Here is a 23,854-nt window from a genome sequence, read left to right on the forward strand (position 1 = left end):
GTACAAGACCAGCCTCGGAAGCCTAGTGAGACTCTAAGCAACCTTGTGACACCCTGTGTAAATTAAAAAAGTGCTGCAGGTATAGGTTAGAGGTATAACTATAACACTCCTGGGTTCAATCCTCAGTACCACAAATGTTGGAGTAAGCTACCCTAGGTCCTTGATGCCGTGTGGATGGTGAGAAGGTTTAAGGGATGCTACACAAAGTAGCATGCATTGATTAAAACTGGATATGAATCCTGATTGTGTGCTATATAAACAAAATCCTGAGCTTCTCTGCCTATTTTGCTTTAAATAAATCTTTAAATTTCAAAGTTTTGTGTCTTTGTAGTTTGGGATCATGAGCTACCTTGAGTTCTCTGACAAGTTACTGCATTGTTAGGTTACTCCTGTATAAAATATGCACCCTTACACAAATCTCTTAGCTATACATACATTTTAATTATTTCCTGGGCATTTATTGATTCAGTCCCGGGGAGTAGAGTATATGTCCATGCATCTCAGGGTACAGCAAATGTATTTTTGCATACAAAAACTCAGAGCATTGCATGCTATTTTAAGAATCTGAACTCTATCTTTCAACAAAGTTTAGCTGCTTTCCTTTTGCAAATGCATTTAATTTTATCTGGAAACTTTTTGACGTTAGAAATAGAACAACTGTAGTTTCTCATTATGTTTGCTGCCAGAATCCATGCTTGGTTGCTCAACTAAAGACCTTATATTGCTAATTACTACCACATGCCCGTATCCCCAGCGAAAGAAAACTTATTGATTCTGACAGCCCATTCTCTCAACACTGAATTCCAAATGAAAACTCAAATTTTGGCCAAACATAACATTTCATCAATCTTGTTCTACTGACTGGAAAAACAACACCGAACAAAGGGTGCTAATGGCCCTTTATTGCCGTTCCTTTCCCAAGCTCATATTTTCTGATGAAAGATCTAAGTGACCAAAGGGCTTCTTTAAACTACTTAGTAATTAGCTTTTGAACCAGAAACAATGCGTAAAGTAAAGTGAACAGTCCCGGTGTGGATGACAGGACAGACTCCCCGTCCACAGGGTTGGGGGACACTGGAGACTCAAAGAACATTAAAAGAAAAGTGCATTTTCACAGGGGGGGCAGGCTAAAATTGGTGATAAAAGATTAAGCCACCAGAACAAAACAGCAGGATGTCTGTGATCTCAAGTTCTCAGCAGGTGGGGTCCCAGTGAAAATGCCAAAATGCCAAGGCCCAGTGCTGACCTGATCAGGCCAGGGGCTGGTGAGCAAGTACAGGGCTCAAGGCCTCTTCTGGGCCACCCATCAACAAAAGCTGCCAGCCACCAGCCCACCCACGTTGGACCAGGAACACTATTTGGGGAATTTTTTTTTTTCTTTGACTTGGAATGAGAGTCAAGAAACATTTTCAAGCTAGGCTTCAGAGCAATTGATTTTATTGACTTCTTCAGGGTCAGTGATAAGGAAATGCTGGCTGAGACAGTGGGACGAGGAGGACATAGAAGAGCCCTGGTGGGCCCTCATAATGCCTTCTGCTTTATGGTGAACCATCCACCTCTTAAAGGTAAACAGAATTGAGAAACTGTTTTTCTTGTGGCTGGGATAAATGGCCAAGGGGAAATCGCTGGGCCTTTTGGATCCAAGCAATGACCCAGAAATCAGAACAGCTTGGTTCTAACCTAATCCAGGGCTGTTAAGATAATCGGGAAAGGAGGTGTCCACTTAGAAGGAAGATGGAGGGATGGCTGTCTCCACTGAAAAGATGCCAGCTGGCCTCCTCCCACCCACTGTCCTTTATGCCTTTGGAAGGAAGCGGTGCCTGGGGGTACTTCAAGAAAATGAGCTCTTTTTTCCACCTCCTCATTTTCTAAATAGAGTGCTGGACACCTGAGCTCAGAGTGTGCTGAAGTCACTGAACAGAGAGGGTCTGCTTCCTTCAGTGCAGCCTGCCACCAAGATGGGAGGGGCTGTGTGCAAAGGATAACAATGTTACTGGCTAGATTTCACTTGTCTTAAAAAGCAAACTAAATAATTTGAAAATAAAGGGGAATTGGGAGGGAGGGAAGAAAAGAAAGGCACAAACCAATTCCTGCAGAGGAAGCTCTGTGACTGGGAAAGGAAGTGCGTGAGTCATGATAACTTTCAGAATCTTCTTGATGTGGGTAGATGATAGGGTAGTAGTAACTGGTGGTCATACAAGAGTAAATTCCTCAAACTGTGCATTTGAGATGTGCATATCATACTCTAGTAAATTATACGTCAAAATAAGAAATCAACCATGTGTCAACCCACCAAAAAAAAGGCTGTAAAATTAGTAAATGAAGGATAGTTGCTGCCAGCTCCGCCTCACACCACTATTCTTTTCTTTCTGGTGGAGAGCAGAAAAGGTAAGGTCCTGACACTTTAGTAGGAATAAAACTTCCTCTCCATATTCACCCCATACATAGATATGATAAAGTGATTTGAGTATGGAAATAGTTTCCAAGAAGAAAGCAATCATGTTTGGAAAGCCAAGCAAAAGACTCATCAGAAATACCCTGTTGTGCCCTGACACCATAAATACAATATGAACTGCCCAGAATGAGTTTCAGCTGAACAATGAGTCTCTGGAGGCCAACATCAGGACCCCCTGGCTGCAGAGGAGATCTGCTCCCTGTAATGGCCAGAGACCTTTACAGTACACAAGATAATCCAGCCTTACTTCCCTGCTAGAGTTTTACCCTAAGTTATCCTGGCACAAAAACCACCATAGGAAGGCATCACCTTAGATTGAGGGACTGAAATTTAATTACAGAGCAGGTTGACCTGTTAAATAAATGATTCTGGTCCACTACATTAAGGATTAGAATAGAAAATATGGTCCCAGTTGTATATGGAGCCATCTCTCTTGGGATATATAAAATACAACAAGAACTAGGGAGTCAGTTGGAGCATGATAGCCTCCTGGGGTAACCTTTACATCACACCCCCAGCAGAATGTGGGCCTTCCCTCACAGAACCACCGGAGTGGGCTGGGGGAGGGGCAGGAGTCATTGCCACCGCCCCAGGGGACTCTTGGAAGTCACTCAACCACATCTTCTCTGATGTCACTGACTTACTTTCTGCCTCCATGTTTGTTAAAAGTCCCGCCGAATTTATTCCGATTCAGGATGAGAGCAGCAATTTCGGGCACGTAGCGGGCAAACATTGCCTACATGCATGAAACAGAGAAACAAGAGCCAAAAAAAAAAATGGCATGCAGAGAGGATTCTACCGCAGCGGAGGCAGCAAAAGCTCTTGGAATACTTACTTTCTTCCACTAACCGCGCTATAGGAGCCCCCGTATTTCTTGCGGTTTCCTATTAACTCTATGATTTCAGGGACGTAGCTGGCAAACATGGCCTGAGGAAAAGAGGGGAGACAGAAGAGAGACTAAAAAGACAGGCCAAAGAAAGGGGGACCTTTTCAGAAGGGAATACTGAGATCTGAAAACACAAAAGGATTAGACCTGTGAAAGCATATTAATATGTTGGATTATAAAAAAATTAAAAGGACAAAAAAGGGCAAGTTCCTGAAAGTACATAGGACAAAACAAACATCAGCCACCTACACAACTGGAAAAAAAAAAAAAAGCAAGAAAAAATCTTGGTTGAGAAAAATGCAAAGGAGACGGGAATAAATATACTGACATCTAGCTCTTCTTCCTGAAGAAAAGTAGGCAAAAGAGGTGTATGCTGATGAAACTAAACACGAGTGCACACAACTCCCACGTGCAAATGCACACACATGCATTTTTGCAAGAGAAGACCTTTCCTCCCATTTGAATGTCATAGGAGAATCAATGTTTTTTATGAGTGATCAGAGACAATAGACACAGAAAGAAGATTAGAAAAATAAGCTTTTCCATTTAAAAATATACTAAAAAAGTACAAAAGGTAAATTTAGGAAAAGACATGAGGGGAAAAGATAGCAAGGAGACACACAAATCTGCCATGTTTTGTCCAACAAACATCTTTCTGTGGCTGGAAAAATGGGTCTCCTTATCTATTGGGCCTCACAAAAGCTGCAGAAATGCTTGTGTCATGTACACACACACATTTATATACATTTTTGCAATGTATATATCCTATGCATACAAAACAGAGAGCTGCGTATGCATCACTACGTACAAATGTGTGTGCAGTGTACACGTGAAAGCTGTGTGCCAATGGGGATTTTAATCACTTACCTCATGCGCAGCAAAAAAATTCAACTTAAACCGAACTATCTTGCAAAGGACAAAAATGCTACCATCAGTGTATTGCCAGAAATCCCCTGGAATTGCATAAGGATAGTGAAGTGCTACATAAGGAGCTGCAAAGGCCAGTAAAGCCAATAAGGAAGGAAAACTACCCCACATGTCGCTTCAGGACAGGGCAAGCTATTGACGAAACCATGCTCCACTCACGGTGGTGACTACTTGGGCAAGACCAAAGCACTTTCTATCTTCGGACATGGGGATCTTTCTTTTTAGGGCAGGCACCAGCCACAGAGTTTGTTGGAAGTTTGAGGAGGAACATAAAGGGGAAGGGAAAACTCTCGAAACCGCAAACTGTCTACAGAGTACCTGCAGTATCTACCAGGGTCAGGTGACAGCAACTGTCCGTGTAGAATATCAAATGCTGAGTTGTACTACTTTCACTTATTAATAGCAACTCTTTCTTAAAACAATTAGGTTTGCTCTTGGGTAAATGGCTGTCCCTGACAAGGGTGACATGCCTGGGTTTATGGGCCAAGGGTAACATACCACAGAAATATAGAGAAGTCATCATCCTATTTGGGTGGACTTAGCCTGATTGCAATACTAAATCAATCACCTCCTTCTGTTGCGGAAACAAGGTATAAAAATACCAAGGCTTAAGGAAGCAGATAATAGAAAGTCTTAATGACCATAAAAATCAACATCAGAATAAAGAGTTTTTACCAGTCCCCCGAGGATGAAGAAGACCATGAAGAGGCGCCCAAGTGTGGTTTTTGCATAAACATCCCCATAGCCGACAGTGGACATTGTGACCATGAGTAAGTAGACACATTCCCAGTATGTAAGAGCCTGGTTGTTTTGGAAATTCTCCCATGGGTCCCCTGAATTCTCCACCTAAAAGAAGGGAAGAGGGGAGAAAATGGAAAAAAACATTACACACACACACACACACACACACACACACACACACACACACACCACAATGAACCAGGAAGCCAAAGGCTCCTTGCTGACACTCACTCTCCTCAGCACAAGATATTTGCTTCCCTGGACTGAATGTGTGCCTAATGCTCAGAACCTCGAGCAGGTAACAGAGAAGAGGTGTAGCCATAAGAAATACCTGACATGCCCTCTAGGTGGTTGACTAAGGCAGAGACAGGAATGTACAGAAATGGAAGGAAACATCCCCAGTCCATTTTTCTTCTCACTGTTAAAGATTTGAAGTCAGTTCAAAGAGGACTTTGCCACCATTCAAGGAAAGGGGCTAAGCATCCTTCCCTGCCCCTTCTCTGTGGGTTCCTGCTAAGTCTGCAAGCCTGGCTCTGGCTTCCCTGAGGAAATCCAAAACCCTCCACAGAGGGGGTCTCCTTTCACCATTTTTAACCAAGAAGATGCCCAATGAACCCTACTCCTTCATACCTTCTGCCAGAACCCGAACAGCATCTCTCTCTCTCTCTCTCTCTCTCTCTCTCTCTCTCTCTCTCTCTCTTTTTTTTTTTTTTTTTTTTTGGTGGTGGTGGTACTGGGGTTCCTGGAAGCCCTTCTACCTCTGGGCTACACTCCCAGACCTATTTTTTATATTTTTATTTGGAAACAGGGTCTCTTAAGCCAGCGTGACTGGCTTTGAACCTGCATGATCCTCCTGTTTCCGCCTCCCAAGTGTGGGGATTACAAGCGTGAGCCACCACGCCCGGCCCAAACAGCATCTCTTGAGTCTGAGCCTGCTCTGCCTCCTTCATAGAATGTCAACAGTGGGTCTGCCCTTCAGGCTGCAGGAATTTCCCTGGGAGCACAAAGAGTGAGCTCATGGGAACAATTTGCACTTGCACAACCTTTTAGACCAAGCGTTTGCAGGCTCTTTCTGGAAAGGTCCAGACAATAATTTTCAGCTTTGTGGGCAGGTTACAATTCCTAGTGTCTGTTTCGCTCAGTTCTACAGTTATAGTGGGAGACCAGCAGGGGGCGATATTTTAACAAGAGGCGTGGCTGGATTGGAGAGCTTCGGTCCAGGGATGCCTGCAGCTTGCTCGCTGCTGCTTTGGACTTCATGGAACACCTACCTGTCCTCCTATAGTGTCTGATTTGCCAGCAAGACTGTGAGAAGGCTGGATGGGTATTTAGACACGCCCAGAAGAGAGGTAGTGATGGTGATACCATTTCTACTCAGATAGATGTCAGCCTTAAGTCACCCAGAGCCAATGCCTGTGATCTTTGCCTGGCCCATAAGGACCACGGCCCCAGGCCTGCAGCTCTGTCAGAGCAGAATGTGGCCAGGATCTAGCCTTTTTCACACATCAAAATGTTGGCCGCTGTGTGCCTTTCTTATGGAGGTTTTCTGGTAAACCAGAAAGCATTTCACATAATAGTAAGGCACACTTGTCACTGTCTCATTAAGGACAACTCTCCATGATTTGGGCACTTGATGCTTGGTTACAACAGGAATTAGGGTGATGAAGGGTGAGTTAGGCCTAGATTCCCATCAGCATGAAGGGAGTGACTTCCATTTGTCCCCTCCTCCAACCCAGCTTCCTTTGCATGATAATTCTCTAAATTCCAAGTGGTGGATAACAAATGTGCAAATGAGGCTCAAAGAGGGAAAGTCACTTTTATTCAAAGTTTCACGGCTTGATAAGGCTCCTTCCAGTGGTAACAGTCTATGTTTAGATGAAACGGGCTTCCAACAATAGCTGTGCTCTCTAAAAGCAGGGGGGAAACCCTGCCTGAGGAGGTGAGAAGAGCTTGACTTAATAATATAAGGCTTTCAAAGAGTCTTTAATATAAAAGAATTAGCATTTTTGAGGTACGAAGTAGCTTGACAAGTAATCAAGCAAAAGAATCAAAGGCAGCCTTTCATAAGGGGGAAGTGGAAAGAAACTTGAGGAATCTGAATTTGTTTACAAAGACCTGTGGGTCAAACTTTCAACCTAATCCCAGATTTTTCTTTGCTTTTGCCTTGGAAGCACTGCCATCTTGTGGCCTTCTGAGGTTATTGCAGACAGAATGAAAAAAATCTAGCAAATTATTGCAACACTGGGAGCTAAACACGCAGGTTTGTGGTGTGAACATTACTCACCATTTGGAACTTGTTTGGGGTAAAAGCGTTGGAAGCCCAGACAATAGTGTGGTTGCTTTCTCCTTTCCTGTCTACAACTGAGATGACGTTTCTCTCCAGTGAGAGAAATTCCAGATATTGAAATGACTCCATAAAGGGCTTATTTGGGGCCCGGACAGAGCTGAAATCTTCAAGAACACTTACCAAATGGATAAAACCGGCTGCAGTCAACCATGTGCTGATAAATATGGACAGCAGATTCACCAGCTTGATGGAATTACTGTGAGAAAGAGAACAAAGCCCCCACATTACAAAGGGGAGACCCCTTTTGAGCCACCTGCACCATGCCCCTCTTGGGGGGAGGCAGGCTGTATCCATTGCCAGAGAATTAATTCCTGCAGGTGGTACAAATTGGCCAAGCATGCTGGTCCCTACAAGGCCTTAGAAAAAACACAGTTGGGTCACTCAGAATGGCCCCTGAATCAACCCCCTTGAATTTTGTTAAACCTTTTTAAAAGCTTAATTCTTATTTAAAAAAAAAAAAATCATCAAGCCTATAGAATATAATAAATACCTGCATGCCCTTCACCTAAATTGACCAATTATTAACATTTTTCTACATCTGCTTCACCTTTATATATTTTTTCTCTTACTTTATCATTTCCTTTTTTATTCTTTCATCTTGTACTTTTATTTTTAGGCTGAACCATTTACACACAAGGTGTAGACATCATAGTATAATCTCTAAATATTTCAGCATTATACTTCCAAGAAAGACAGTGTGTGATGTAACCATAATACCCCTGTCACATCTAAGAAAATTAACATCAATTCAGGAACATAATCTAACATGCAGCCCTTATTTAAATGTCTCCAGTTTCCCTGGAATTGTTTATTGAGGAACTTACTTAGGTTCATATGCTACACTTAGGCTTTCCAGGCTTTGGTCTATGCTGTAACTAACTCAACTCTGTGACTGAGATTTGAAAGCAGCTTAGACAGTGTGTCACAGGGTGAGTGTGGCTGTGTTCCCATAAATCTTTATTTACAAAAGTAGTTCGCAGAATGGATGTGCCTATGGGCTATGGTTTGTTGACCCCAGCATTACATCATTTAATTTGTAAATATCCCTCGCTCTCCTTTTTTGTTTCTAGTGACGTTTATATGTGAACCCAGGCTGTCTTATAGAATGTCCTATATTCCAGGTTTGTCTGTTTCCATATGATCAGATACTATATAAATATTTCTGTTAAGAATCTCTGCCAGGGTGGGTTCTGAGCACAAAATCCCAATTCTGTGATGGCTGAGGGAGGCCCACTCACTTGGGGGAGCTGGAGATGCTGTATCTCTCTGCTGGAAGGTGCCATGTCCCCTTGTACTTAATCCCCCATCTTAGAGTGAGAAGGAGACCGCATGAATAGCCTGTTTCCTAACAACCTTGTAGTAGTAGTTCTTGCTACCAATTCACTGAATCAATTGGAAGCCACTAAATCTTAAGCTTCAGCCAAGAGAAAAGGGTCCTTGTGTGTCTGGATACCAGGACAATCCCAGGGTCCCTGATACAGAGCAGGGTCTTTATGAATATGGACGAAGTGAACTGGTCTCCTCCTCTGTACTCTCCTGCTGAACCCTTCCTAGTCACCCCACGGAGGGTTTCTCCTTGAATGCTGCTGGTCAACAAGACACTGCACTGTCCAAAGGCTTCCCACTGACTGACATGTGTGATGTCTAAACACTGTCCTTCCATGTTAAGACCCCATGGAGTCCCAGCCTCTCACCCAAACTCTTCCACACAGACTCTCAAAACTGTGACCACAGCCTATTTACTATAGCTATGTTGATAATTCTACTCAACTAGAAAGCTTTTTCCTAACTATCTATGTGGGTTCTATCAAGAAATGAGTGGGAGTTATTCTCTTTCTCAGATTTATGTGTAAATCATATCGGCCTAAAAGCTCTGTAGACCATCTGCCCTAGAGACAGCCTATCTAAGAACAAAACCTAAAAGAGATGGAGAGAGACACAGACCCCCGAGGAGAGAATTTAAAGCCTGTCTGAAGCAGACATGTCTGAAGCTAGTTGGTTCCCAATACTGAAGTGGATTCCATTATTTGCAATTAAAACCTGTCTACAACAGAAGAAGCTGATATTCAAAATGCTCCCTGAGAATGGAACAGTTGGCCAGGTCTCGGAAGGCGGTCTGGGGCTGTCTCTACCCCAGAAAAGAGGGTGGCCTCCTGTACCATCCACTATGGCTACATCACTTGATACTGCTATCATTTCTGTGACTACAGAAGTTCTGATAAAAAGCTGGCACTCCCAAGGGTGAGCACAGAGCTGCAAAATCCTGACCTTCAACTCTTGTCCCAGATACTACCTTGAGTCATGCTATCTCCTCATCTCAACCCTAAGCAGTTTCTGTGGTTGTGAATGGAATCACCAACCAAGAAAAATAATGCTTAACACTTTCCACCTCAGCCTTAGAGCTGAGAGATCATGTAATTGTAGCTCTTCTGCTCTCTGGAGCCACTGACCAGCCCAAGAGACTAACTCATCGGCTCCCAGAATTCTCTTTCTGTGAAAAGACAGCCCTGCCAACCAGAGATTATCAGAGTGTAAATAAGGCAAACAGCTATAAAGGATCCAACCATGAACCTATTAGGTAAAGCAATCCTGGCAATGGAGAAGCTGGACCCATTTCAGCCAGACCACTACCACATTCTGTTCTCAATGTTTCTCAATAGAAAACCAACACAAAGCATAACGTGTCCCTGTTTCTAGCTTGTAAAAACTCTCCAAAATGTGCCCTAACACTGGAAAGTAAGGAACAGGTAGTCAATGGCAAAGGGAGAGATCTGAATGAGGTGAACACTGTTGTTCTTCTCAGGGGAGAATTAAATACCACATTGATTCACCTACACACTTCTGCATCCTTGGAGCCTGAACAAAGCAGTGTGCCACCAAGTCCATGTGGAGTCCTTTCAAGATGTTAAATCTGTTGGCATCTCTGAGTGTCTTGGTGCTTTGGGAAAATGACCTAAATATGGTGATTAGTAGTCTCTAAATGATTGTCACAAAGATATTAATGGTGCTTAAGGGAGTTCTCACTGTATGTGGAACGTTTTAATCACTGTTGCTGAAATGGTCCGTGTTCAGCACTGAAATCTGATTATTTTTATGACATAAGAGTCTTAGGAATTTGCTTTTCAAATCAAATTCTACAACCAGGCAATCAGCTAGAAGCTATGTGCAAAAGATGCACATATAACCCTTGGTGCGCCTTCTCTGTTCTCTGATTGGTGCACCTTGCCAGCTTGAGTAGGACTCCTCAGAAAAGGGTGGTCAGGAACAGGGCTTTGTATTCTGGTGGCAGAAGAGCCAACTGGAGATAGTTACAAGAAAGCCCAGGGGTCTGGACTAACATGAAGTTACCCATAGTTAGAACTATTAGAAGCACTTAGATTCTAGGCCCTTCCTATATCTTGAGAGAGAAACAAATTGTGATATTGTCATGAAAATCTTACCTATCTTAAGAAAATCATTATGCTTTCATTACATTATGTTTTCCTGTCCCATGAGTGCTCACTGGCCATTGGAGTAATTAATTTATATCAGCAGACACAGCGGATCATCAGTGTGCAGACAGAGGAAGCTGGTAGATCAGAAACCTTTTGCAGGATTCTATCAGTACTGAGAGAGTCTGCCTCCTGAGAGGCAGCTGTAAACCCAAAGCTGGTGAGGGCCAGCTTTGCCCTCAGTATATTTAGTAAGATAACACTGAAAATGTCATCCACTGTGCACAGGAAGCACAAATTGGTCCCTTTAGCAATTTCCCTTTGTTTCTGGATGAGGGGATAGCCAAGTACTGGTGGCCTTATTTCATTTGGTTGCTGTCTTTGCTGAATAGATGTAAATATTCCAATCTTAAAAGACAACTGGACTGGACCACACCTAAATGAATGGTCCAAACTATAAGACATAAAATCAAAGTCTGTCAATCCTACCTTAGTTATCTCTAGATCCCTTTTCCTGTTCTCCACTTGACCTGCACTACCTATGGCCCTGACACCTCTTCCCTGGACTATTGCTCCTATCTAATGTTATAGCATATGAGGTCTTAGACACTACAAACCTACTCTCTCAACAGTTTTGAAATAATGAATCTTTCTAGAATGTAAGTTTAACCACGTTTCCTCTCCTTCATCATCTCTGTCTTGCTCTCGGTACAATCCAGGAATCTATGCGCTGGCCTGTACCTCACACCATTTGCAGTCTCCATATCAAATATTTTTCATAAACTTTGCCTTACAGCCATTTCTAAGGTCCTATATGTAGTAAAGTTTTAATTCCCAACCCCCTCCCAAATACATTGGTTAGGTAAATGATGGTACATACATATGGAAAATAAAAGTCACATTGTAGATAATAATTGCTCGAAAGTGGCATGATGCTGGGCAATCTTACATTCCCCTTTACATTTTTCATATTTTGAAATATTTACAGTGAGCATCTTTTACTTTAATAATTAGATGGAACAATACGAGAATTTTCATTTTAAAAAATAAAATTGATAGCTGGGTGTGGTGGCGCACGCTTGTAATCCCCACGCTTGGGAGGCAGAGACGGGAGGATCACGCAGGTTCGAAGACAGCCGCGTGCGCTGGCTTAGGAGACCCTGTTTCCAAATATAAAAAAAAATGTAAAACTAGGTCTGGGAGTGTAGCCCGGAGGTAGAAGGGCTTCCAGGAACCCCAGTACCACCAAAAAAAAAAATTGATAAATGAGTCATGTATTTTTTAATCATCAATACTTACTGCATTCACTGAAATGCAGAATTACAGCCCAGAAGCAAAGCTGCCTACTTGCTGTGCCTGGAGAATAAGTGGTTCAGTACCTGGAAGCTAGTTTGCCAGTTTTCAGGATAACCGAGAGACTTCTGAAAGCTCAGACAATGACAAGGAGTCTCCCGGTCTCCCCAAAATAGGCCATTTTCAGGATATCCACTGTTGGCTTGCAGTCTGGGAACTACCTGACACTGATCACATAAATATGACTTGCCTCTGCCATCCCATTCACTCTGATATCCCCTCTGCTGTCTCCTTAATTTCTTATCACTCCTTCTACCTCATCTACTTCTCTTCCCTGTTTCTTCTACCTCTTGGTCAAATGAACCAGAAATTCAATTTCAAGTCATTCTTTTAAAGCACATTTACAAAGCCTCCATCCACAGACTGGCAGGGACTCGATGATGGAGACAGCCCAACAAACTCTCCCAAAAAGATGTTTTCATCACTCCACCCAGCCTCCTGGGAGGTCACTGTGAAAGCAACAGAGAACAGGGGACTCGCAAGAGAATCCCTCAAAGGCCAAAGACCTGCACGACCCAGTGCTTCCTCTTCTCTACGCCCAGGCTTCAGGGCCTGTGCTCAGGATGCACAGAAGGAAAAAGCCGAGATGAGCCAGGCAGTTGGAGAGAGGATGAGTTCCAATAGTTTTCCCCAAATTTCCAGAGTTCTTACAGCTCAGTGAAGTTTTCAAGTGTTTCCTTTGCCTACTAGCCTTCCACTTCACGGGCTGCTCTCTCAGAGTAAAATCACCTCTTTCCCTAGCTGGCTGCTGCCATGTTTTTCCTTCTGCACTGAGAAAACGAAGCACCCATAATTGCCGTGTCAGGGATGAAAGAACCATTTTCTGCATTCAAAAGAAAGAAAAAAAGGAATCTTTGCCAAGGAAATGAGTGAGTGTCCTAGTGAAAAGGCAAATATTCAGATGGCCCATCTTTCTCTGCAACCCAAAAGGGATCCATGAGGTCTATGAGAAGGTTTAGAACACAGTTCTCTCCATGTTATTTCTCAGAGCACTGGGAGCTTCTGAAGATGCTGGTGTCGGAGAACAGAAGTCACCCTAATTTGTGAGATGAATGTGAAATGAGAAGGAAGAGATCCTATGACATGTTAGAGTGGATGTTTCATGTAGCTCCATCCCCACTAGGAATGATACATGTCTCAAGCACAAGGCCCTGCTTATTCTTGGTGCTGAGTACTCACCAGAGAGTCTGTCTTTAAAAATATAGACTAATGTGCAAGAATCATAGAGTATCATGTAGATAAAGATTGGACTGCTAGCTTTGTTGATCATTTAGATTCTAAGATTAATATGAGCCTATTACATAAAAGAGCCATAAAAACATAGAAAATTAAGACTATTGTTGCTCAGAGGAAAATATAAAATATAGCAATATTCACTATTTATAAGTAGTATAACACACTAATGAAGAACCAACAAATTCTCACCTCAGGATAATGAAACCTAAAGGGGACTAAGAAATACTTTAAAGGACACCAGTGGCATTACACACCCTTTTATTTTTTTATGTTTATTTGTTTATTTATTTATTTATTTATTTATTTAGTGGTCCTGAGGGTGGAACACAGAGGCTTCCTACCCCCGGGCTATGCTGCCAGACCTATTCTATATTTTATTTGGAAACAGGGTCTCACTGAGTTGCTGAGAGCCTTGCTAAGTAGCTGAGGCTGGCTTCGAACCTGTGCGATCCTCCTGTCTCAGCCTCCCAAGCATGCGCCACCACGCCCGGTTCACCCTTTTTATTTTTGACTTGACTAAAAGAAAGTAAATTTTACCACGATCATTCACAGTGATGAATAGACAGGGAAGGGACAACACTTTGGAATTAAGACAAAACCAGACCCCACTGACACACAAAGGAGAAAGTCAGTAGTTGGTTATGTCTGTTGGATGTGTACTTTGTTACTGGGAAATACTGATGCTAAACCAAGGTCCTCAAAACATAGGTATATTAATTATAAATGACTCAATCATTTATCAAACACATTAAGGCCAAGCCATAGGGAAATGGAACATTAGCGGGGAGCTTCTTAAGAGTGTAATTTCCTGGAAGAGAAATTTATGGCGCGTGCTTATTCTCCATTAGAGCACGTCTGAGCTCTTTTATTAGTTTATTCGTCAGCGCAGCCGTGGTTTCAGGCCAGCTCCGCCAGCCAGCAGGTCATCAGGCAAGGAGTCCTCTGGGGGATTCTGCTCCTGGCCCAGTTGTGTTTTTCAGATCATAACAGAGTTAACAGAAGTAGTCATGGTACTTGCAGCTGGAGGCTTTTAGGGTTTCCCCAAAAGGCAATTCACCGAGCAAACCCCAAGGGCTCTATGGATATAAAGTGAACACCTAAAATGTACTTAGAAATGAAATGATTCTCTGTTTGCCGTATGAGGTTTGTGATTGCCTCTCAAACAGCATTGCTTCTCTTGCCTTTATGACCAACTTCAATTTCTTATTTAGTGGTGTAATAAAGGGGAGATTTAGGATCTGGCAGCAAGGATGTCCTAAGCAAGGAGCAAGTCTATCCCTCACCCATCCATTGTTCACCTCTCCCCAAGATGCCATGACTCATCTCACTGCACCCACTTGGTACCCAAATATCAGCCATGTGCCCCCAACTGTCCCTGCTCCCCCCACACACGGCTGTGCCTCTCTTTTTACTATGCAGCTAGTAGCCCTGCTGAAGAGAGCAACTCAAGTCTGCCCAGGTTTCCTCGCCATCTCTGCATTACATTCCTCTCCCTATGGATAACTTAACTCTAATTCGACTGTGTTGAAAGTAAACACACCTGATATCTACCACTTGGCACAGGGGACTGTAATTGGGGAAGATATATGGAAAAAAAAATCTTACCTTGTTTTAAGGATATTCAGAAACTGCAAAATTTCTGAGAACTGTATCAGTCTGAGAGCTCTTAGAAATCTCAAACCTGGAAAGAGAAACAAAACAGAGATGCGTTGCTTTCTTTGCACAGTTTTAGTATTCACGGTCTGCTCTCTGAGTTGCAGCTGCCCAGGGTTAGAGGAATATGCAGGGCTTGCAGCGGATAAATCAGCTGATACCTTGGATGCGTTCCTTCATTCTGACTCTTGATGGGTCTAATTCTGGATGTTTTCTTTTAAGATGGCCCGTTTGAAAGGGGAAAGTTAGGGGTAGAGGAGAACAGGTTAAAGAGGTTTCCTTCTCCTGTGGGGAGCTGTGATTTAAAGCACGGTTTCTAAGTTTCCCGCTGGTCTGGCAGAAATTTGCCTCTGAAAAATACTGGGAGTTGTGATCACTCAGGATAACCTCTGTGCTAAAAGCAGATTAAGGATAAATCGGATAACCTTATGTCTTTGATGGACTTTATTAATATTTATTTTCAGCACTGATAAAATGAAGAGAATGGCCTGCAGCATTATCTGTTAGTTTGGTTTTTTTACGAGATTTCATTTTTCTCTCCCAATCAAAAGAAGAAGAAACCAGATAAGATATACTCTATAACTTTAATTTAAATATTATACTTTCTAAAAAATTAAATATTACACTTTCACTAATGCCAAGATGAATATTTGTCCTTTCTACATTCACAGCCTCTCTTGAATCAAAGAGTTTGTGATTCTAGGTGGCAGGAGAGAGGGAAGGAGGGGGGAGCAAAACAACACAAAAAAGAGTTTTTTAAAGTATAAACTTTTTATGCTCCTTTTTGTGATCTTGGGGATTGAACTCAGGTACATTCCACCTCTAAACTACACCCTCAGCCCTATTGTGTGTGTGCGTGTGTGCGTGCGTGCGTGTGTGCGTGCACGCGCGTGTGTGTGTGTGTGTGTGTGTGTGTGTGTGTGTGTGTGTGTAACAGGGTCTCATTATGTTGCAAAGGACCTCACTAAATTGCTGAAGCTGGCTTTGATCTTGTGATCCTCCTTTCTCAGCCTCCCGAGTACTGGGATTACAAGTAGGTGCCACCATGCTCAACTTCTAAATTCCTGTTTTTTTAAAAGTCAAGAGTAAACTCTATTTCTACTGAGGTCAAATTCATGAGTCAAAATTATTTGGAGTCAGTCATGGTTTGATGCTTGACCAGAGCACAGGAGACTTACTTACAAGGTATGGAATGCCACAGCTTTGAGACATGCTGTGTATCATACTTGCTCTCCTGGGGATTTTCTTTTGCATATTTCCAAGAGCATTTTATTAAGTACCTCCAAGTGCCAAAGGAGGTGCTAACCTAGAGTTGGCTGATTGACATCCCGAGGAAAGCAGGGGTAAGTATGAGATTTTACTCCAGCCACTTATACAAAACAGTAGAGGGGAGAGAGGGGAGTCTAAAGCACTTGGTGGGAAGAAGGGAGGGACTCACTGGAGACGCCAGCATGAAGCTGAGTTGCCTTCTGCTTGAACAAGGAGCAGGCTAGCAGGCCCAATGTAGAACCATTTGGTTAATAAAGAAAAATTAACTTGAATCCCACAGAGGCAAAGTCTGACAGTACAAAGAGAGGGAGAAAATGATAGTGGCTAAAAAGAAATCGTTCTCATCTGAAAAGGATTCACCTTCTAAAATGGAAGATTTTTTTTTTCTAAAAACATTCACCTTCCATGCCAAATAATACTTATATAACTTTTATTAAGCCAGAAAATTCAGAGATGAGAAGGGATTCTGGTGAAATAAAAAAAGGGCTCAGGAGCCAAAATCGGCCATAACCAGACTGATAAAAAGCCAGCTCAATGCCGCTGAACACTGAGCAGAGAGCAAAATTGAGAAGTAATCTCGGGGGAAAGGGGGAGATGAGATGAAACTTACGGGAAAAAATGGAGCAGAGAGCAGAGATCCAACATATGAATAAAATGTGCTCCAGAAGGAAGTACAAACAACACCTAGATCACAAGTAAGAGATACAGGAAGAACTTCCTAGATGGGAAAAAATGACTTGGGATTAAAAGTTACAATGAATGACCATCTCTTCAAGACCAATGCCAAGAAATATTTGACCTTTCCCCCCTAAATTTTAAATATTAACATCAATTAACCAATAAAAATAAAGCATTAATGTTGGGGATAGTCTTTACTAATGATGAAAGACAATTTTTACATGACGATAAGTGTTGCGTGATGTCACAATTTGGATCTTAAATTTCCCCCAAAAGTTCACCTGTTGAAGGCTTGGCCCTCAGTCTCTGATGCATTGGGAGGTGGTAGAGCCTTTAGGAGATGGGCCCTAGTGGGAGAAAGCTAGGTCATGGGGGTGTGCCTTGATGAGGATAATGGGACCCCAGCCCCTTTGTCTTTCTTTCTCTTTTACTTTCTGGCTACAAAGTGAATCGTTTTGATCTACTGCTCGTTCCCACCACATTATGCTGCTTTTTCCCAAAAGCAATAGGGTCAAATGACCATGGACTGAATCCTCTGAAACCATGAGTCAAAATAAACGTTTCCTCTTTATGAGTTGTTTATCTCGGGTATTTCATTGCAGCAAGGGAAAGCTGATTAACACAAATAACAACTGGGCAATACTTAAAATTTTCAGACAAAGTAGGTCAGTGATCTCACATGGGCACTGTTGTTTCTTGCTGCTGTGAGAAAAAATAACTAGTGAAGAGACTTAGAGTAAAAAAAAAAAAAAACTGGCAGTTGACACCGAAACATTGAATAATGTGTTAGCTGCTCATGCATGGTTTAATCCTGAAAATTGTGTGTGCATACACATGTGCATGTGTGTGTGTGTGCACATACATTTTATAGAACCAAAAATCGAGTACGCACCACATAACTTCATTAGAACAGTTTGACAAGATGTATCAAATCTTGATGGGACTTGCATTCCCATCAGTATGCAAAAGCTCTTTTGCCCACATCCCCATTGGTTTAATGGAAGGAAGGAAGGGAAAGTAAGAGTCCTAATTTAATAGGCCCCCCAAATACAAGCTCACTGTTGTTTTGTTGTGCTTTTCTATATTAACAAGTGAAGTTAATTATTTTCCATACAGTTATGAATCATTTTATTTTCTTCTTTAAAGGATTTAATAGTGACATTTGTTAATTTGCCTATGTATACATTTTATTCTCAGTAATAGCCCTTTATTTTGGTACTGGGGATTAAACTCAGGAGCATTCTACCTCCCAGCTACACCCCTAGCCCTTTTTAGATTTTGTATTTGAAACAGGGTCTCCCTAAGTTGCTGAGAGTCTTGCTAAATTGCAGAGACTGTCCTCTAACCTAAGATTTCAGCTAATCCCAAATACTGGGATTAAGGGTGTGCACCACCATGCCCAGCAATAATAGCTTTTGTAAAATGAAAATGAAAATATTAAGCTGGGAATGATGGCACGTGCTTGTAATCCCAGTACTTGGGAGCCTGAGACAGGAGGATCACAGGTTCACAGCCACCCTCAGCTACTTAGTGAGGCCCTCTGCAACTTGGTGAGATTCTATTTAAAAATAAAGAATGAAAAATAGGGATGGAGTTGTAGCTCAGAGGTTGAATGCCCCTGTGTTCAATACCCAGTACCACAAAAAAACTAAAATAAATAAAACGAACATATTATATCTCCCACAGTTCATCATTCTTCTTTTAATTTTGCTTAAAACTTTTTTCAAGTCTAAAATTTTTCTTAGTGTGGTTTTTTTTCCTGAATTCTAAAATTTGTTATAAGATCAAATCTTTCTTTTTTCTTTCCTTCTTTCTTTTTTTTCTTTCTATTTTTCTGGTACTGTGGATTGAATATAGGCTCATTCTGCCTCTGAACTATACTCTGTTACTATTTTATTCTAAAATTTGTTAAAAGGTCAAATATATCAAAATTTCCATTATCTTTCTTTTTTTCTTTGTTTTTTCTCGTACTGGGGATTGAATCCAGGCTCATTCTGCCTCTGAGCTACACCCATTCTTATTTTTACTTTGAAACTAAGTCTCAAAAGTTGCTGAGGGCCTAACCAAATTGCAGAGGCTGGTCTCTTATCTGCAATCCTCTGGTTTTAGCCTCCCAAGCACTGGGATTATACAGGCATGGGATACCACGCCCAGTCAATGTTTCTTTCTTCCTTTTATTTATTTTTTTTTAATATTCCCAAAGGCCATATCATCTTGCTGGTTGTTTTTTGTTTTTTGTTTTTAACTGCATCTACATTTTCTCTTTGTACTCTTAGGGCAGTGGCTCTGGACCTTGGCTGCATATTTAAATGACTGGTCTAGCTTGGAGAGTGACTGATATTTGGGCCTCAGCCTGCTCCCCTTCATTCTGACTTAATGGGCCTGGGTGCAGCTCAGGAGAAGGAGTTTTAAAGCTCTGAGGGCAAGAAGGTAGAGAAGCATGGTAAACTTCTTTTGTAAATGGGCAGATAGTAAATATTTTGTATTCTGTCACAACAACTCAAGTTTCCTGTAAACATCAAGTAAACAAATGGGTGTGGCTGTGTTCCAGTGAAATTTTATTTGTGTAAATAAGCCATGGAGACTAATTGGCTCCACCTGTCTTGGAAGCCTGCCATTCTACTTCATTGTGCACAGGCATCCCCTGGGCTTTGTGAACACTGATTAGGACTTAGTGGTTCTGAGACAAGGCCTAACAGTATGCACTGCCAACAGCTCCAAATTGGGGCCATTAGAACACACTCTGAGAAAAAGCTGTAGGGCTGTGATTCCCAGACCAGCCTCAACCTGAAGGGGATTTTAAATTCATAATAGCCAAAGTATGGAACCAACCTAGGTCTCCATCGACAGATGAAGGGATTGCAAAATTATGGGACATACACACAATGGAATTCTACTTAGCAATAAAGAAGAGCAAAATCATGTCACTCTTAAGAAGATGAAAAGACCTGGAGAATTATAATATTAAGTGAGATCAGTCAAGCACAGAAAGAGAAGGAACATAAATTTTCTCTAATATACCAAAACTAGAGAGTAATGGAGGGGAAACCTCAGCAAAGCTAGAAAGGAAGGGAAGGAGAGGAAGAGGCTGAGGTTGACTACCTGGAGGAGCGACATCCGAGTATGTGTATAAGTGTGAATGTGGCATGGTCAACCTGGACCACTGTTGGGAAGGGGGAAGGGGAAAGTGAGGATTGGGGGAGAGTGCCCAGCATTGTGTGAATGCATGCCATTTTCAATATGATCCACATAAAAATAAAAATTAAAAATTAAAAATAAAAAGTAAATAAAACAGCACTAAGGCCAGTCTCCAGCCCTACCCCCATATTCTAACTCAGTTAATCCAGAAACAATTTAGGCATTTGAGTTTTTGTACAATTCGATTCCTAATGTGTAGTCACATTTGGGAAACATTGGTTTCAAAACCTTTTCTTCTTTCATCTTTAACTTGCCAATCCATATTGACACATTTAACTATTTTGGATAAGAGTATGATTAAAGGACCAAGCTTTATTTTATCCCCCTCAAAAGCAAACGTGTTTTTACTTGAGCAATTTAAAACTAATAATCTACCCATTTGGCACACTACTTGTCTACTCAAATTAATTCTAAAGAATATACAACTTAACCATAAATTAGAAGAAATTAATAGTATAATGAGAGATTACTTATAAAATAATTTATTCTTCTGAAGAATTAGGGATGAAGTTGTCTTAATAACATGAGGAGAATAATTTCTAGTTTAGAATTTATAATCAAATAATCAGAAAATCAATAAAGATTAAAATTTTATTTTAAATGCTGAATAATTTTAGGAGGATATTAGAAATTAAATAGAAAAAGTTCAAATTCAAATGAGATTCAATAAAAGAATTTGATAGAAATCAATGGCAAATTGAATAAAAATTCAATAGAAAATTGAATTGGGCTGGGCGTGGTGGTGCAACCTTGTAATCCCAGTACTTGGGAGGCTGAGACAGGAGGATTGCAGGTTCAAAGCCAGCTTTGACAACTTAGCAAGGTTCCCTGCAACTTAGTGAGACCCTGTTTCCAAATAAGAAATAAAATAGGGCTGGAGGTCTATCTTAGAGGCAAAATGACTCTGAATTCAATCCCCAGTGACAAAAAAAAAGAAAAAGAAAAAAGAAAATTGAATTGACAAATTCAGTAGAAAAAAGTTATGTGCAATTATATATATGCTAATAAAAGTGAACACCTCTGTAAAAATGAGTGTCTGAGAAAACATAAACTTAGAAAAAAACTATATTGAGTTATAAATTTAAAATGTAGTAATAGCTTTTACTCAAAGATTCTGTATCCATTTAACTCATTATTAATTTTTAAACACATTTTATTAAAATTCTAAACTTTTTCATAATGCAGGAGATAGAAAGCAACTAAACTTATATAATAAATTAAAAACTGGTATTAAAAATTGGTTCTCAGCCCAAGAATAAAATATCACTAAGATCAGAGATGCTAAAATTCTATGTAAACTGCCAAGGCATATAATTCACCAAAAAATTAAAATTATAATCTAGTCCATTCTGGTTAAACAATCTCCTGCAGCTACTGAAATATATATATATATATATATATATATATATATATATATATATATATATATAAAATGAGAACCAAGCATGGTGATACATGCCTGTAATTCCAGTACTTGGGAGGCTAACGCAGGAGGATTGCAAGTTCTCAACAACTTAGCAAGGCCCTCAGAAACTTAGTGAGACCCTGTTTCAAAACAAAAAAATAAAAAAATAAAATAAAATAGGGCTAGGGGTGTAGCTCAGAAGTAGAATGCCCCTGGATACAATCTTCAGTACTATATTTGCAAAAAAAAAATGAGAAATGTCTTTTGCCAATAAATATGAAAGAATACTATAAAAATGGAAGTCAATGGTAGTAATGGTAGGGGGAAAATATAGATGGTGGTAGGGGGAGATCACAGTGAAGAAGAAATTAATAGCTCAAAAAGGAATAAAGTGACTAAAACTGGGAATAGGGAGGCTGCGACCATGACACTGATGGGTTGGAGGACCAAACAGAAGCAGCCAGTACCTAGCAGGGGCTATAGGTATTTAAGTTGTTAAAACAGGGCAATCTCTGGTGTGAACTGGTAATGCCTTCAACAAAACATATCATCTGCACAGATGTCAACTCAGCTTTTGGGGAACGAACACACACACACACACACACACACACACACACACACACATTGCATCATCCGTCCCTCAGAAATCTCCAGACATGTTGCAATAAATGAACACAGCATTCACACATAGACTAGCAAAAAACTTCAAATCTAAAGTTTAACTCAAAACTAAGGATCACAAAACATTTGAGGAAAGGCAAGTTATCTTTGAAGAGAGGCACATATTCTAGCAAACTTGAAGCAATCTCAAGATTTTGCTTTAGAAAAATCACAATTTTGGAAAACAAAAGATGTGAAAAAAAAATGTCACCTCAACAAAAATCAACTAAAATTTTCAGTATCAAAACTAAAGGCAAGCTGAATAGAAGAATGGACATGGAGCCTAGCAAAACATAAGGCCAGATTTCCCAAGGATCTCTTCATACAAAGAGTCCAAAAGAAGAAAATCACAAAAGAAAACTTAAGAGACATGGAAGACAGGTGTAGAATTCTCAACATTCATGCAATTGAGTTACCAGAAGGAGAAAATAAAGAAAATAGAGAGTAGGGAACATTCAAAATAACATTAGAATAATGTCCTTTAGACTGAAAGAATAACTTGTATCCTCAAATTGGAAAGGTCAGTTAAGAGGCCCTCAGGTTAAATTTTTTTAAATCCAGGCACATCATGGTGAATTTCCTAATATTAGTGTAAAGAAATAAATCCCTTCAAAGCAATGAGAATCAAATTATAGCCACAAATTTAAAAAAAAAAGGATATCTCCACAGATCTCAAGGGAAATTATTCTGAACCAAGTAATATATACTTAGATAGCTAGAAGAAAATTAAATCCAAAAAGAAGTGAAATATAGGATGATATCTAAGAAAAGATAAAAGGGATTAGTTAAATGTTGAATGAGTATTTTTAAAATAACAATAATCTAAAATTAAAATATCTAATGTACATGGAAAATGGAAGTTTGAAGGAAAGAGGACATTGGAAGAAATGAACAACTCCTGTTTTTGTTTCAAAGGATACAATTATTTATGTATACTAACACAAAAAAGTAATTTTAGGTATATGTACCAAAAAATGAAGGAATACATTTAGAATTACAAAGTCCAAATATTTTTTTCTTTCTTTTTTTTTTGGGGGGGGGTACTGAGGATGGAACCCAGGGTCTACCTCTGAGCTACACCCCCAGCCTTATTTTTTTTTAATTCTTTATTTTGAAAAACAGGATCTCACTGGGTTACAAATAGCCTCACTAAGTAGCTGAGGCTGTCCACAAACACGGATCCTCCTGTCTCAGCATCTCAAATCGGGATTACAAGTGTGTGCCACCATGCCTGGCAGTCAAAATCTTGTGTGTGTGTGTGTGTGTGTGTGTGTGTGTGTGTGTGTGTGTGTGGTACTGGGGATGGAACCCAGGGGCATTCTACCTCTAAGCTACATCTTCAGCCCTATTTTTTATTCTTTATTTTAAAACAGGGTCTCACTGAGTTGAAAAGGGCCTCACTAAGTAGCTGAGGCTGCCTTTGAACCTGCAAGATCCTCCTGTCTCAGCCTCCCAAATGCTGTAAAAAATTAAAAGGGAAAAAATAACAAGAATTTAATTGAGGTGGAATAAAAGAAGGAAGGGAATTAATTAAATTAAAAAGCAAAAAAGAAGCATATTAATTTAAAAAACAATTGCACAAACAAAGCCCAATTATATTTGCAACCACAATAAA

At 40.6% G+C, this 23,854-nt stretch overlaps 1 protein-coding gene across 21 annotated transcripts in view; it reads right to left on the bottom strand.

Annotated features, from left to right (window-relative positions):
• KCNMA1 (potassium calcium-activated channel subfamily M alpha 1) overlaps positions 1-23,854 on the bottom strand; it is a gene marked incomplete at both ends in the record, with an annotated part of 759,101 nt that overhangs the window by 228,633 nt on the left and 506,614 nt on the right. For 20 of the 21 annotated variants that reach the window (XM_080693568.1, XM_080693563.1, XM_080693576.1 and 17 more), the window contains 4 exons: positions 3,291-3,382; positions 4,944-5,114; positions 7,477-7,552; positions 14,982-15,057. In XM_080693568.1, the coding sequence (XP_080549694.1) occupies positions 3,291-3,382; positions 4,944-5,114; positions 7,477-7,552; positions 14,982-15,057 (415 nt within the window). Of the gene's footprint in view, positions 1-3,099; positions 3,192-3,290; positions 3,383-4,943; positions 5,115-7,476; positions 7,553-14,981; positions 15,058-23,854 lie in introns of all 21 variants that reach the window. The other variant, XM_080693571.1, reaches the window with a different exon arrangement.

Source organism: Muscardinus avellanarius (genome assembly GCF_963383645.1).
Source record: "Muscardinus avellanarius genome assembly, chromosome: 4".
Taxonomy (NCBI): Eukaryota; Metazoa; Chordata; class Mammalia; order Rodentia; family Gliridae; genus Muscardinus; species Muscardinus avellanarius.